Source organism: Miniopterus schreibersii (assembly GCF_964146895.1).
Source record: "Miniopterus schreibersii genome assembly, chromosome: 12".
Taxonomy (NCBI): Eukaryota; Metazoa; Chordata; class Mammalia; order Chiroptera; family Miniopteridae; genus Miniopterus; species Miniopterus schreibersii.
In genome coordinates this window covers 28,946,138-28,961,046 of record NC_138112.1, presented here as the reverse complement: position 1 = coordinate 28,961,046, position 14,909 = coordinate 28,946,138, and the positions used below count along the sequence as shown (strand labels likewise).

At 36.5% G+C, this 14,909-nt stretch overlaps 1 protein-coding gene across 1 annotated transcript; it reads right to left on the bottom strand.

Moving 5' to 3' along the window:
• Positions 1 to 536: 536 nt before the first annotated feature.
• On the bottom strand, positions 537 to 14,628 carry CCDC90B (coiled-coil domain containing 90B). Its single transcript, XM_081152730.1, has 9 exons — positions 14,131 to 14,628; positions 12,146 to 12,265; positions 10,540 to 10,643; positions 7,712 to 7,813; positions 7,021 to 7,062; positions 6,855 to 6,926; positions 6,706 to 6,759; positions 5,082 to 5,196; positions 537 to 1,007 (listed from the first exon to the last, which is right to left on the bottom strand). The coding sequence occupies exons 1-9, from the start codon at positions 14,228 to 14,230 to the stop codon at positions 952 to 954; spliced, it is 765 nt and encodes a 254-aa protein (XP_081008856.1). The 5' UTR covers positions 14,231 to 14,628; the 3' UTR covers positions 537 to 951.
• Positions 14,629 to 14,909: the final 281 nt, after the last annotated feature.

Below are 14,909 nucleotides of genomic sequence, written 5' to 3'. Positions count from 1 at the left end.
AGGGCACACACTTAAAAATTTAAAATTTATTGTTTTTAATTATTCAAGAATATATGCACCCCTATGTTCATACCAGTGTTATTTATAATAACTAAGATCTTGAAACAGCCCAAGTGCCCATCAGTAGATGAGTGGATAAAAAAGCTGTGGGACATGTACACCATGGAATACTCAGTGACTATAAATAAGAAGGATCTCTTGCAACAGCCATGGATGGACCTGGAGATTATTATGCTAAGTGAAATAAACCAGTTAAAGACAGGCAAATATCATGTGATCTCACTGTTATGTGGAATCTAATGAACAAAATAAACTAATGAGCAAATAGGTCCAGAGGCATGAATACATGGGACAGAGTGACAGATCTCAGAGGGGAGGGGAGACCAGGACGGGAAGAGATTAACCAAAGAATTTATATGCATATATACATAGCCCATGGACACAGACAATAGTGTGGTGAAGGCTGGAGTGGGGCAGGGGTTGGGGGTGGGGCAGGGGAAATAGGAGACATCTGTAATACTGTCAACAATAAAAAATAAAATTTTTTAAAAATTTATTGTTTTAAATTGTTTATTACAAAACAATCTCCAGCTATATGGTAAGTCACTTTAAGCAGCAGATACCAAAGAAATCCTATGATTTACACAACTGTTCAAGCAAACACAAGAAAATTCTAGTTCACTTTCTATACACTATCAAAAGGATAAAAACAAAAAGCCCTTCTATCTCAAATTAACCAGGTTTTGAATGGCAGCTTTTCAACATAATAAGGACATAAAAAACAAAGACAAAATACATCTTCTAAAACATGTTTTTAGTCCATATGTACTTCAGATAATCTTGTATTAAGTTTTGCTTCAACTTTCAATGTCCAAAGGAAATCTATCCTGGTGCAGTGTTTTAAGAAGTCAATAGAAGCAGCAGCAGGAGCATCATATAGTCGTTTCATTGCTATTTCCAGATTCTATAAAATCCTAATGCTATTGCCAGGCAAGTAAACACCGAGGCTGTGAACAGAAGAAACCATGTTACAGGTCATGCATTTGTGATTATTTTGCAGAGAGAAACAGAATAATGTCATCTTCGGTTTAAATGAAGAACAAAAAACAGGGAATCCAACCAATTTTGCAACTTAGGTTTTTCATTCCCTAGAAAATTACGCTTCAGATAAAGGGCATCCTTTAGGGTAGGACTGATACCAATTCTTAAAAGCTTCCTGTATTTCAGACTCCTTTACCAGTTAATATACACCTGCTCTCTGCTACATCATCTGGACAGAAAACCTTCCTGTTCTCCTTAAGCAGCTGAATCTGGGTGAGGCTTTTAGGGACTCCCTAGTTTCTAGTTTGTTTAAACAGCAATGACTTATTTTTTGTCAATACACAAAGATATTTATTACACCATTATTTACATAGAGAAAAATTGGAATCTACATTATAATAGAACTAATCTATGATACTGGGTGGCCTATTATACAGCCATTAAAAATGGCATGTACTCATAGAATAAAAGACTAAATAAAATACAATAACATGTCAGTAATGATTACTTCTAATTGGTAGGATTATGGATGATTTTAATTTTCTTTATAATTTTTAAACAGCCATGACTTTTTTAAAAATAAGGACTGCTTCACGAATTTGCATGTCATCCTTGCACAGGGGCCATGCTGATCTCTGTATCATTCCAACTTGAGTATGTGTGCTGCCAAAGCGAGCACAAACAGCCATGACTTTTAAAATAGAGAATCTGAAATGAAGGACAAACTTCAACTAAAGACACAAGAGACAATCTGTCATAGTAAAGCTATCCTGATTTTAATGTATAAATTTAATTATACATTATCCCACTACTTACTGAAACCTGGTTAATGACATGATCATTTTCTTAATTTTAAGAAATGGGATTAGGTCTAAGACACACAGGGAATGAGGACATTTGAGGAGAAAGTATAATGCTAAGTTTCTTATCTTGGTCAATCATACATTCTTCCATCCATGTGCCAGGCAGTGTGCTGAGCAATGACATACATTACCTTATGTAACCATAATTAAAACCCTATGAGGTTGGTGTTATCAGTCCCATTGTATAGACGAGACAAGCCCAAGTGGTGGAACCAGGACTCAACACTACATGTTCCTGACTCCAAAGTAGTTGTTTTTAAAAAACAGCAACACTCTATTATCCTATTTATCCCTTGTCACCTGAAGGACTCAACCCAATTTGTCACTTTTTGGGCCACGTAGTGCTATCTAGGTGGTATATTCTTTGCTAACCCCAAAAGCTGGTTAAGTTGTCTTAGACTGCTAGTGAGCACTTTATTGTGAGGAAGGAGGTATTTCATTCCTTTATTAGAAAACACAACACAACGGTTACTGTATTTAAGTTTTTCTCAATTGTTGTCAACTGTTACTTCTCATTGCTGTCATTGTGCCAACCCCAAAGTGCTTTCAAATTTGTTGTTTATCTTCTATGGCCTGTCTAGGGCACTTCCTTTGGATGTGTAATGCACAGGTGAGCATGGGCCTGATACATCTTAAGTACTCTATGTTAGATTTCACTGTTTATCTGCCTAGAACAGAATCTGTCACATTAACTATAAAGATTAAATGGAAACTGCCATTATTTTACAGCTCTCGCTCTTAGCAACAGTGACCTGGTTCAAAGGGTGGTGTCTGACCCAAGATAGGCCATTCAGATCCCTTCCCTGGGATTTTCTGAATTGGAACAAGGAAAGGGATAATTTTTTTGGTTGGTGAAACTGGAATGATACGAGTCTGGGAGCTACTGATGGCCATGTTTGTAATCCGTGGAGGAAGCTGGTATAAAAAATGAGGCAAATATTCAAAGACAGGATACAGAGAAAGCTGTGATTCCAATTATCCCTGGGCTGAGGCTATACCTCTGTCCTTCTTCCATAATTCAATATGTAAGCCAATAAGTTCCCCTTTATACCTAAACTGGTTCAAATAGGAAGTATGATCCTTGAAACACAGAGCCTTGACTGATGCATGATTTAAAAATATGATTAATATTTACAATTTTAGAAGGATTTCTTCTCTAAGGTAAACACAGGACCTTTACTGCTGGAGCTTTATTAATATTTTTTCTGTGTTCATGATTGCATTCAATATGTGACTCTCAGATGTGCGGAGTATTATTGACTTATTGGCAAAATCTCAGGTATTCCAGGACCTAGTGGATGCACTCGTGACATTAACTTCCCACCTGCTGAGTGTGTGGGATTCAGATTTCCTAAAAGGCTTGCCAGTAACTGCGGCAGTAAACAAACATTTGGAGAATAAGGACAGGGAACAACAACGCCTTCAGAATCGTGGCTCGCACGTCCTCAGTGGAAAAAGGAAGATAACCTGGGAAAGGTATTTTTCCAAACCATGACTTGCTAATTTCTTTTGCCACTGCCATTAAGTCTATTAGAGTCAGCCTTGTATATATCCACTACTGAATGAAAGCCTTATGGAGACCATCACCATCTTCAAACAGTATAAAAAGGATTTTATTCTTAACTAAGGTATTGATTCTTTTGGTAAACACTAGAGGAAGCTGAGTGGAATTTGAAGATCTTCAAGAAATTTGGTTAAATTTTAAAAAGTTGTAGTCTGTACAATGTGATCTAGTTATTATTTTAAAAAACTGTAATGCTTATATAAAGAAGAAAATACCTAGAAACCTTCCTAACCTGGTTGCTTTGAAATCTGTTTTGAAAAATGGGAACACACATTCCAAACTGGGCTGTTTGGACATTTCCCCTGAGCATTACCATTGAATTGATCTCCAGTTCCAGAAACTTTGCTAGAATGGGGGTTTTCAAAACTTGTTTTCGCCTTAGAATTCTTTCTTCAAATGAATCTTTGGTGGAAGCCCAATATTTTAAAAAGACAGATGAGCCATTCAAGTTGAAAAAATAAAGGGAGTGTGCATCACTGAGGGCTGGGGCTCCATCTTCACTCCTGCCACTTCAACAATATTAGCGGCTGCCCAGAAAACCATTGATGGTATAAATCAGCAATTTTGTCTTGGACAACAGTTCAATAATATGAAAAATTTTAAATGTGCATATCTTTTTGACCCAAAGTATAGATATGCAAAGCAATTTATACAGAAATACTATCATGAAGGCACAAAGGGGTGTGTGTGTGTGTTTATCCAAGTAAACATATATATGGCTGTTCGGTGCATTGTTTTTAATAATGAAAAACTGGTAGTAGAATGTCAATAGACGTTTGGATAAATTACGGCAATTTCATACAATGGAATACTATGCCTTCTAGTAAACAGATGTCTATTGATGTGAAAAGATATTCAAGAAATTTGGTTAAATTTTAAAAAGTTGTAGTCTGTACAATGTGATCTAGTTATTGTTTTAAAAAATTGTAATGCTTATATAAAGAAGAAAATACCTAGAAAGATATATACTACTATGCCTATGAGGAGGGAGTAGGTTTTCACTTTTACTATATTGTTTTTGAATTATATGAACAATTTAGAATGAAAAAGAAAAAAGTACTATTTGACTAGGGCATTCTTCCTGTCTCCTTGGGGTCCTATAATTGGTTCAGGTCCCATGGTACTTGAAGAGCACAGTATGGGACAAATAATCTAATTTGGGGGTAGTATCTGTCCTCTGTCAGTTGGATTCAAGGTAGGAGATATTTTCCCCCTTTGCTTGCTATGATTTTTAATGGCCTATATATATTTTAGTTATGTTTCCCTGTAAATCCACTCAAATACTGATGGAAGAGCACAGCAATAAAAATAACATTTTTTTCATTGAAGAATCCAGTTCATCTTCGCATCATTTGGACTTGTGTTTATATATTTCTTCGGCATCTATAAGTTTTTTCCTATTAGTAAGTTGCAAAGTTGCCTGTTAAACTTATATCCTAAACATACTACCTTTCAAACTTAGATTCTTCATGCACTGCAAGGGAATAAATAAAACTTGTTATAGCTCCTCTATTTTTTCTTCTGTGACAGCCATGGTTGCCTTGGGAGGTAGGAGCTGACAGGTCTGAAAACCAAAGGACAATAATTCCTTTTTCCGAGAAACACAGCCTTACCTGCAAGATAACGAATTGTCTCAAGCTTGTTAGATTCCATTAGTGTTTTTAAAGAAGCAATTTCAGTGTCAATTTTATTACTCGTCTCTGAAATAATACTTCTGGTTTTCGTATCCTATAGTAAATAAGAATAATGACAATTAAGTTTTATCCTTATATATTATTGGCAAAAATATTTACATTAGAAAACCTTATTTATGGGTGAATCGTGTATTACAAACGTTTTAATTGGGGAAACATAGTAAAAGCAGTGTGATATTAAAAAAAACATTATGGCCCAGCTGGCATGGCTCAGCGGTTGAGCATCGACCCATGAACCAGGAGATCACAGTTCAATTCCGGTCAGGGCACATGCCCAGGTTTCAGGCTCAGTCTCTAGTAGGGGGCATGCAGAAGGCATTCAATCAATAACTATCTCATCATTGATGCTTATATCTCTCTCCTGTCCTCTCTCTGAAATCAATAAAGACATATTTAAAATAAATAAATAAAACCATTATGTGAACATTACAATCTGACAAAAAATATTCCTTCTACTTTGGTATTTGGAGACCATTTATTAGAATTACCACATTCTGGGCACGTTCTACTAAAAATTTTAGTCACTGAACTATCACTTTATGTGTAGAAAGTCCTTAGGATAAGGTAGTTAAAAATTTAAATGTATTTTGCAAGAGAAAAACCCCAACCAGGTTTATGATGAGAACTGGCACCAACAGTAAGGAAATGGCAGAAATGCCTGTTGGGTAACACTGACTGCTATGTGTGCAGAAGCTACGAGATAGGAGAGGGGAAATGGTACTTAGAGCTAGAAATTAGCTGTGAGAGAATTTTTAAATTTCTTGATCTCCTTTGGCCAAAAAGTAAGAGAAGAGAATAGGATGCCAAGAAGGACAAATGGGACTTTCCCTTCCATTAAGCAAGGAAGAGTGCTGTCTCTTCTAGTAGAATGCGCTCCAAATGGCTTTTAACTCTCAAGAAAAGGACTGGCTAAGCCAGAAAGCTGGGTTTTACTCAAGCGACAAAGGTTAATGATTGCAGTTTAGGGTCACTGAGAAGGTAACCATTAACAACGACTATGGGGTTTAAAACCCAGGTTCATATCCCAGCTCTACCACTTACCAGCTGTGTGACCTTAATGTCTCTGCGCCTCATTTTTTAAATTGGTAAAATGGGAATAAGACTGCCTGCCTCACAGAGGCTGATAAAGGATTAAATAAATTGACAGAAGTACATCAAGTAGAACAATATCGACATATAATAAGCACTCATTAAGTATGTACTACTATTTTTTAAAATTTAAAAATAATTTAATCTAGACACTCAAATACTAATTATGAATCCTTGTCTTTTAAAAAATAATTCTTTTTTATATAAAAATAATTTAGTTTAAAAAAAGTATGCTACCTGGAAGGCTTGATTCTGACTCAGAGGTCACAGTTCAGGTACTATCATCCACCTGGTGGCAGTTATCCCCAGTGCTGGTTAACCATAAAAGCTATGAGGAAATCATGGATTCTATAAGGCTAGCTGTTTAAAGTCCAAACTTATAAAATGATACACATTAAAGCAGTTGCACAAGGCATGAGTGCTATACAAGAGACATTTTTACATACTAACTTACCTTTCTGGTAAATTCTGTGGTTGCTTCCATAAGTTTCTTTTCTTGATCTGTAAACTAAAGGATATGATGCATCAGGAGGTTAATCAAAAAGCCTAAAAGGGATTAAAAAGCATTAGGTAACCAAGAAAGTACATTTAAAAGCACATTACCATATCTGTTACTCTGCTCCTTTCTAAGTTGATGTCCAGTTTATTATCTGCTCTGATACGAGTGGTTTCATTCTTTAAAGAAAATAAAAATATTTCAAAAGTGAACTTGTAATGAATATTTTGAAATTAATAAAATATTTTGAAATGGGAAGAAAGTTTCACTTACTATTAATTGCTGCTTAACTTGTTCTAATTCACTTTTCATTTTCTAGATGTAAGAAAGGTCACATACAATTGGAATTAAACCAAAAGCCCATATTATGTTTTTTTCATAAACTCTAAAACCCTAAATTACCCAAAATTGGACAATCTATAGATTTCTCATACAGAATTTGACTAAAAATAAAGACAAAAAAGAATAATTTATCATATTTAGAAAGTAAATCTTAGGAAAACATTAGAAAATGTATTTGTGTTTTAGTTTTCTACTTTTTAAAACAATAGATATTCTAAATTTAAAAAGTTAAGCTAATGGATAACAAAATTACAAGTGAATTACAAAAAACATTTTTCTCTTAAATTACTCAAGTAATTAGTACAGGATCAAAAAACGAAAAATGCCACATTACTTTCAGTTATACTTAGAGCTATTCTAAAATTGTATATAATAGATAGAGCTCAAATATTTATGTGACTTTTATACATATAAGATACAGCTCTTACTCTTTAGTATTCCAGAAACTATGCTTTATACATAGAAAGATTAGGCATGGTTAAACATACAGTATATTTTTATTTGAAAACTCGTAAATAATTATTTAGTAGCCACATAAAATTATTACTTGGTCCTATTATTCACCAAATAGACTGCTTGGGAAATCAGTTATTTTTAAGCAATAGACTGAAACTCGTGCCACCTCGTTCTCTGCTCTCAGATTCGCAAATTCACTCTTCTCGAGGATGACCATGTCCTTCCTGATGGAGTCCAAATGGGCCATTAGCTGCTGCACTGTTATTTCCTAGAAAACCAAATAAAATAACCTCATGACCTATGGAAGGGGTCTCATGAAACTTCAGAGTTTCATATGCTATAAGATACAATGTCGGCTAAGTAAAAAAAAGTGACAGACCATATGAAACCTACATGTCTGAAATACCAAAATGAAAAGGAACAGGAGATTCAAGGAAGAAAAAGTATTTCCCAGTGAAGAGAAATAAATGTTTAGAAACATTTATAAAAGAATCCCAATAAAATGCTTATTTAACATCTAAGAGTTCCTCAACAAATATTGTTTTTCTTAAAATGGCTACATGGAAAGGGTTTTGTTATCTTTTAGTGTGTTAGTTTTGAGGGATTTTCTATCATCAGAAAATTCCAGGGTACTGGATAAGACTCAGAAGTCAGGTAGTAAAACAAAATAGGTAGAAGTATGGTTTAAATAACTACCCCTTGTCAGCATAACATAATTAGTGGTTTTTTAAATGACATTTCAGTACTCTCAGCTGAAAAAAGAAAAAGCAAGAGACATAAAAATGAAAAAGGAAAAAAAATTAAATATTTTCAGCTATTAAATAGTTGATTTTTGTAAATCCTTTAAGCCAATTTGTGTTTTATCCAAATAAGTTTGCCCACTCCTGGTGGCAACATCATGGAAAAGAAATGTGGAGATGTTTTGCCTTAAATATCAATACTATTGTAAAAAATTATTTTTTTCTGTGCACAACAGGCATCCCTGAGTCTTATGCCTTCCCTAACCTTCATCCTTATTATTGGGGAAGGGGGTTCATTTTCTTTTTTGCAGTTCTGTTTGAAACAGTCATGAGAATTAGCTCAGAAGTCATATAGATGTGGCTCTCTGGGCTGTGTTAGTCCTATTCCCCCAAAATGTCACGATGAAGGAGTTCTAAAACATTAACTCTGTTACCTTTATTTAAATCTTTAATAAAATGTTATTACTGAGGCTACATAGAGAACAGTTGAAAATGTAATTATAGATTTCTTGTGGATTCTGAACCTGAGGTAAGGAATTGTACCATGGCCCTAATAGCCTCTTGTTATCTCCATTTCCTCCTTTAAATAGTTTGTGACTCAAAAAGGCCTACAACACAGCACAGGTGTCCAGCTGCAAAAACTTTAAATGGAAAAGAATAATCCAGTATCAAGGAGTCAAATCTGTTAAGTGTGACCATTATAACTATTGTGGAGCCACCAGAGAATATCAATATAATTCAGACAATAAGTGAATTCAGAATATAACTGTATTCTCAGGTTGAGCAGACTTGATTTAGAATGGCCCTTCCTGAAGGGATCAAGTATGAAGCTTGTTTGTCTCATGGCCCTGAGCCTTAGCCCCATCTTTCATGGCATCTTTGTGCGTCATTCTATCCTAGAGGTGGGGTCAGCAAGGGGATCAGGCTCAAGGAAGGAATGGGATTTTAATTTCACACACCAGTAATAAAAAAAAATCCAAAGTTCAGTAGTCATGTTACTACATCCAATCCTATATTTTGTATATATGATTAAATGGTCCTGGCAGCATAAACATTTCTCAAACCAGTTTTAACTCATTAATTATATAACAGGTAAACTTAAAAACCTGATTTAAGAGCATATTACTTTATTTAAAATGTCAGTAGCTCCATTAGCTCTTTCAGGATAGCTCAGAGGTTTTGGAAAATTAAATGATTGGCTTTTTCTTTAGTGGATTTAATAGTCTGTTATGATTCTGAATAAATTAAGCTAAAATAATGCACAAACTTATAGGTAAGTTAAATCCAGGGGTTCAAAGCTCTTAATTCTAAATGTCTAATTGAAAATTATTGTAAAAATCTTTAAAAAGTTTTTGATCCTTCATGACCTTTAATGTAATGAAATTTTATGCAAGGGCTTCTAATTTTACATAAAAAAGAAACCCTAATTTCTCTAGGCTGTGAAATATTTATCTAAGGAAGGAAGCTGATATTTGAAAAATTAAAATTTAGGAAGATTCTTAAACACTGAATTAATTAATGATGACAAACTAGGAATTATTCCAGTTAAGCTCAATGAGCTTATTCTATCCTTTATATAAAATCATTGCTTTTGTCCATAGCACCACAATGACAAGTCTTGCAAACTACTCAACCTCTCTGATCATCTCTTCTGTGGCAAAAGAGAAAAATTCTACCTACATTTCAAGGTTGTTAGAGGGGTTAAATAATATGTGAGAAGTCCCCAACATTGTGCCTCACATCTTAAGTTCTTAGTAAATGGTGTTATTTGACTTGAAGGATTTGTATATCCAGTCAAATTAAAGCATCTTAGGTGATTTGTGAAGTCCTTCCCAGCCGTGCAAGTCCCTTCCCGCCTTCTAAGTTTTTGTGAAATTTAAGCAGAATATACACATGACTGCAGTAAAATATTTTTATTATATAGAAGGGTTAGCTCTTCTGTGGTGGGCTTTCAACAGGGAAAAAGTTGTTTCATTAACAATCTACCACCGTCTCATGATCCATATATAATTATCTCACAATGAAAGATTTGACAAAATTTTATTTTCTTTGTTAACCATAATTCTGTTACGACTATTCTAACTCTGTAATCTCTGTAGGTACTGACTTTACTAAAGGGTTTTTTGTTTTTGATCCCTTTAAAGAGGACAATAAGGAAGATGCAGGTATGTTTGGGTGGTCAGTGGGCAGGGAGGCAGTTATAAAAAACACTGTCTAATGAAACTGTGAGAAGTGATAAAAATGAAGATGTTACCTGTTGAGCCTGAGTGACCATCTCCTTATAAATAGTATCCAAGCTGACATTTGATAAAGTGCTTAATGCTGATACAATTGTTTCTGCTTGTGCTTTGTCAAATCCTGTAGGCAGCAAATAGGTATTTATATTTTTTAAAAAGTACACATTCTCATCAGAATAAACAGCTGATATAACTTTCCCTATAAAAATCTGACAATTTATGCTATATTACTCTCTAAAAGCACTCTACAATTTTAATTCCCACTGATCCATTTCCCCAATCTTATCAACACTAAAAATTACTAGTTTATTTTTAATTGTACATTTGGAGATAATTTTAGTTTTATTTACTTTTTAAATAGGAAATATATTTACATGGTTTAAAGTTGAAAATGTATAAAGGGTAAACAGCGGGAGGCCTCTGTTCCAGTTATATTTTGCAGCATAGCAAACCACCCCCAAACTGGCATAGAACAGTAATGAACAGGTCAGTTCTCCTTCAGGGTGTCTTTTTTGAGTGTATAATTGTTGGATTCCTGTTCAAGGCGCATGCCTGGGTAGTTGCTCTCCATGGATCCCCAGTTGGGGGCATGCAGGAGGCAGCCAATCAATGATTCTCTCTCATGAATGATGTTTCTATCTCTCTCCTCTCCCTTCCTCTCTCTGAAATAAAAAAATATATATTTTCAAAAAGGTATTAGTTATTTTAATCTATACTTAAAATTTGCATTTCCTTGGTCAAGTATCTACATATATTTATTGGCTACTGATATTTTTCTGTGAACTGTTTATAGCTTTTGCCCATTTTTCTGTAAAACTGCTGAACTTATTGATTCATATGAACTCTTTGTATATTAAAGCAGTAGGCTCATTGTCATGCTTGTTGCTGACAATTTTAACTTTATGGATGATATCCTTTGAGATACAGATTTAAATATTTCTGTAGTCACATCTGTCAGTCTTTACTTTCACTGCTTCAGAGTTTTATGTCTTGCATCCTCTAAAAATCTATATTCTAGTATTCTTTTATAGTTTGTCTTTCATTTTTTACATTTAGCTTTTAGTCAATCTAGAATTTATTTTTCAGTAAGGGGATGATACATATTTTTCCCAATGGCTAGCTAGTCAGTTACCATAACTCACTTATTAAATATTCCTTCCTTTACCTATTTGTAATGCTTTCTTTATTGCTTACTAAAACCGTATGTGTGTCTGATTCCTATTCTCAAATCAACTTTCCTATGTGATATTACATAATTTAAATAACATGGTATCTGGTCATTTTTTGTGTTTTATTTTGTTTTTTGCTGTTCTTAAACACTGTCCTTGTAATTCCACATGGATTTCAGTATCAGCATAGAAACTCTAGTTTTTCTTCTTTTTTACATAATAGGAATCATTCTATACATGTAATTTTACATAATGCTTTTTTCACTTATATACCTTGAGCATTTCTCATAATCAAGCAATACCATTTTTATGATTGTAAAATATTCCACTGTATGGATGGCACTTATACTTAAATAGTGACTCTTAACCGTTCCTAACAGTGATATTGTCTTGACTAGGTAATTTGTCATGAATGGTGTTAATTTACTTCTTTCCAGATACCCATGTTTCTCACCATGAGTTTCCAAGTCCTGAACCAATGCATGGGTATCAAAAGTTAATTTCCTTTGTTCTAAAGGAGTTATGTCCACTCGCCTCATATCATGTCCTTCCTTGGTTGTGGTGGTGAAGAAGTCTGAAAAGAGAAGACAATATTTTTGTTTCTTGAAGTAACTAATGGAAGCATCACACTTCAGCTTCTAAAGCATTTCCCCCATGTATTTACAATACAGTTCCAGCTCTTCTCCTTAGGAATTCTGTAATTTCAGGCAAGATAATTGACTCTTGAGTCCCTCTTTTATCCAAAAGTGTCTATCATCATTAGGCTTAGCAAATATTCAATAAATGTCTTCTTTCCTTCTTTTAGTATTCAGAAATGTTTAAGGGTCAGTCTAAAATTGTAATATACATGAAAAGTTTTGACTATCGCTGCCATGTCTCTAATTACTGGAGAACATACACTACCCAGCTTTCCTCAGTGCTCAGAAGTTGTTTATAGTGCTAAAAGAATTTTTTATACCTATATCCCCATCCAAAGTAGCTTTCTGTATCCTACGCTTATATATTCAGTTTATTTTCCAGTTTTCAGTTCTAATCTGAAATTATCTTGTTTACTGTTTGTCTCTTTGAATCACAATATAAGCTCCATGAGGTACTGACTGTTTTTCATTACTATATCTTTAATACCTAGAACACTGCTTGCTAAATAGTTGGGTTACAATATTTTATTGTTAAATAAATGAATTTTATTTTAAAAGCTGGACTATTTACTGTTAACACAAAAGCCCTAGGAAAAGTTTCACATTTTAAAAACAGATGTCCTGTTTCAATAAATTCCCAATTTTTAAGGCACTGGGGATGTGAGCAAAACCAGACATACCATGTTTTCACTGACTTTATAGACTAGCAGGTAGGAAACAGATTTAAAAAAAAAAATCTGTATATAAACTCCATCATTTTCAAATGATGAAAAGAGTAAGGGGCCACTTAAGGTTTCTCCAGTAAGTCAGATTCAAGAGGGTAACTCAACAAATATGTTGCAACGTTACCGTTTACTTATGGTGATGTATTTTCCAGTATTAGATGCAGTTCAAAGTTCATTGTCTGAAAATATTTAATAGTTTTCATTTGAATATGTGAACAAGTTCATCTCTAAAGATTTGCACAGATAGGATTGAGGTTGGGTGATTTCCCAGGGTTCAGAAAATGCTACCTCCATTTTGTAAGGGCCATCTAATGTGTATGCACGCTCAACACCTAAATATATAACCAGAGGCACTGTGAGGGACCCTGGCAGCTCACAACTGCGTAAGAACAGCACAAAGTGCAGTGGGTACTGGTTGGCTCATTTCACCTGGCGTTGAAGATTCAAGGTGAACAGTGCCCACTCTGTGGACAAATTGAGTTTAAAATGGGGGGCGGGGGGGGTATTCTGAAAACGTCTGTCAGAGTAAGGTCAGATGTCCTTCAGGGCACACTGCTAACAGGGGTGCCACCTAGTTCAACACCTGCAGGTTCCAGCATTCACGCTCTGCTTTATTTTTGAATGGCTCCTATGTGCTAACTGCAGAGTAATGAAAATTACAGCGAGAATACAGCGGACCTGACGTAAGCTGCAGTCTACCAACAACCTGGGCTCGAGGCCAGCACCGAAATAAGTCTAAAGTTGAACAGGCCACGAAAGAAATCAGGACTCTCCAAGTCTGCACCTGAGAGATCTACGAGAGGGCGGGGATCACCGGCCTCATTTCACAGTAAAAAGGCAACGAGCTCAGAAAGAAGCGGGACTCCAGTGGTGCCGCTAGCAGGGCGCCCCAGGCCTTCAGAAGCTCGCGCTCAGACCTCTCACAGTCCTGGCCCTCCCGGGGCGAGCCCCCGCAGCAGGGTCCCCCGCGCCCCGCGGGCTGGGCAGGAGGGCGTGGCACCCTCGCCTCGGGGCAGCACCAGCGTCGATCTCTCTAGAATGCACTCGGGCGTCGGTGACTCGGGGCGTTCTCTCACCTCTCCGCAAGGCCGGCGAGAAACGCCCGCGGGGGGTTGAAACCCGGCGGACCCCGCGACTCTCGGAGCGCAAGAGCCGCCAGACATTGCGGCTCCACATATCCTCAGTTTCCCAGTCGGTGGGAGGAAGCCAAAGGCTGGACGAATCACGCTCAGGCTTTCGGGCAAGGTAGTTCTGGCGCCGCGAGGATGCTGGGAAATGTAGTTTCCGACCTGTAGCAACGACCCCACGCAGCGCCTGCTCGACCTGCGGTTACGCAAAGCTGGGCCTCGTCACAGACGGACCCACAACTCACTAGCATGGTTCAGAGCCGCTCCGCTTCGCCCGCCACACCTTCCCCACCCCTGCACGCCGTTACCGCCCTGAGAAAGCGGGATCTTGTCTTTGAACCTTCCGGCGCCCGCTTCCCGGCAATGAGGTATAGTTCACCAGCAGAATAACCCTGGGCAAACAGCAGCCATTGCGCGTTCGGGTCGGTGGGAGTCACGTTTAGCCGCACAGCAAGCTGGGACCTGAAGTTCTCAGCCGCTGAGCATTCTGGGGGTTCACGCAGATGCCTTCTGGGAAATGTAGTCCAGAGACGCCCACACTCTTGCTGCGTTACATTCGGCAGCTTCGCCCTCTGGTGCGCAGGAGGAGGAACTTTAGTTAATTTAGTCCGTCTACATAGAAACAGAATTCCTCTGCTTCTAGTGCAGCAGACTTGATGTTCACTACTTAGCCATCTCACGCCTCAGTTACTACAGACTTTGCTCCACTTGGTAAAATGCGGAAAATA

What these genes read in the sequence shown, in the direction of transcription:
- CCDC90B (XM_081152730.1), bottom strand. Translation starts at nt 14,230, where the DNA reads ATGTGGAGCCGCAATGTCTGGCGGCTCTTGCGCTCCGAGAGTCGCGGG. An exon ending in TCAGGACTTGGAAACTCATG is followed by an intron (nt 10,644 to 12,145) that starts GTGAGAAACATG and finishes TGCTGCCTACAG; the next exon opens with GATTTGACAAAGCACAAGCA. An exon ending in AAGTTAAGCAGCAATTAATA is followed by an intron (nt 6,927 to 7,020) that starts GTAAGTGAAACT and finishes TTTTCTTTAAAG; the next exon opens with AATGAAACCACTCGTATCAG.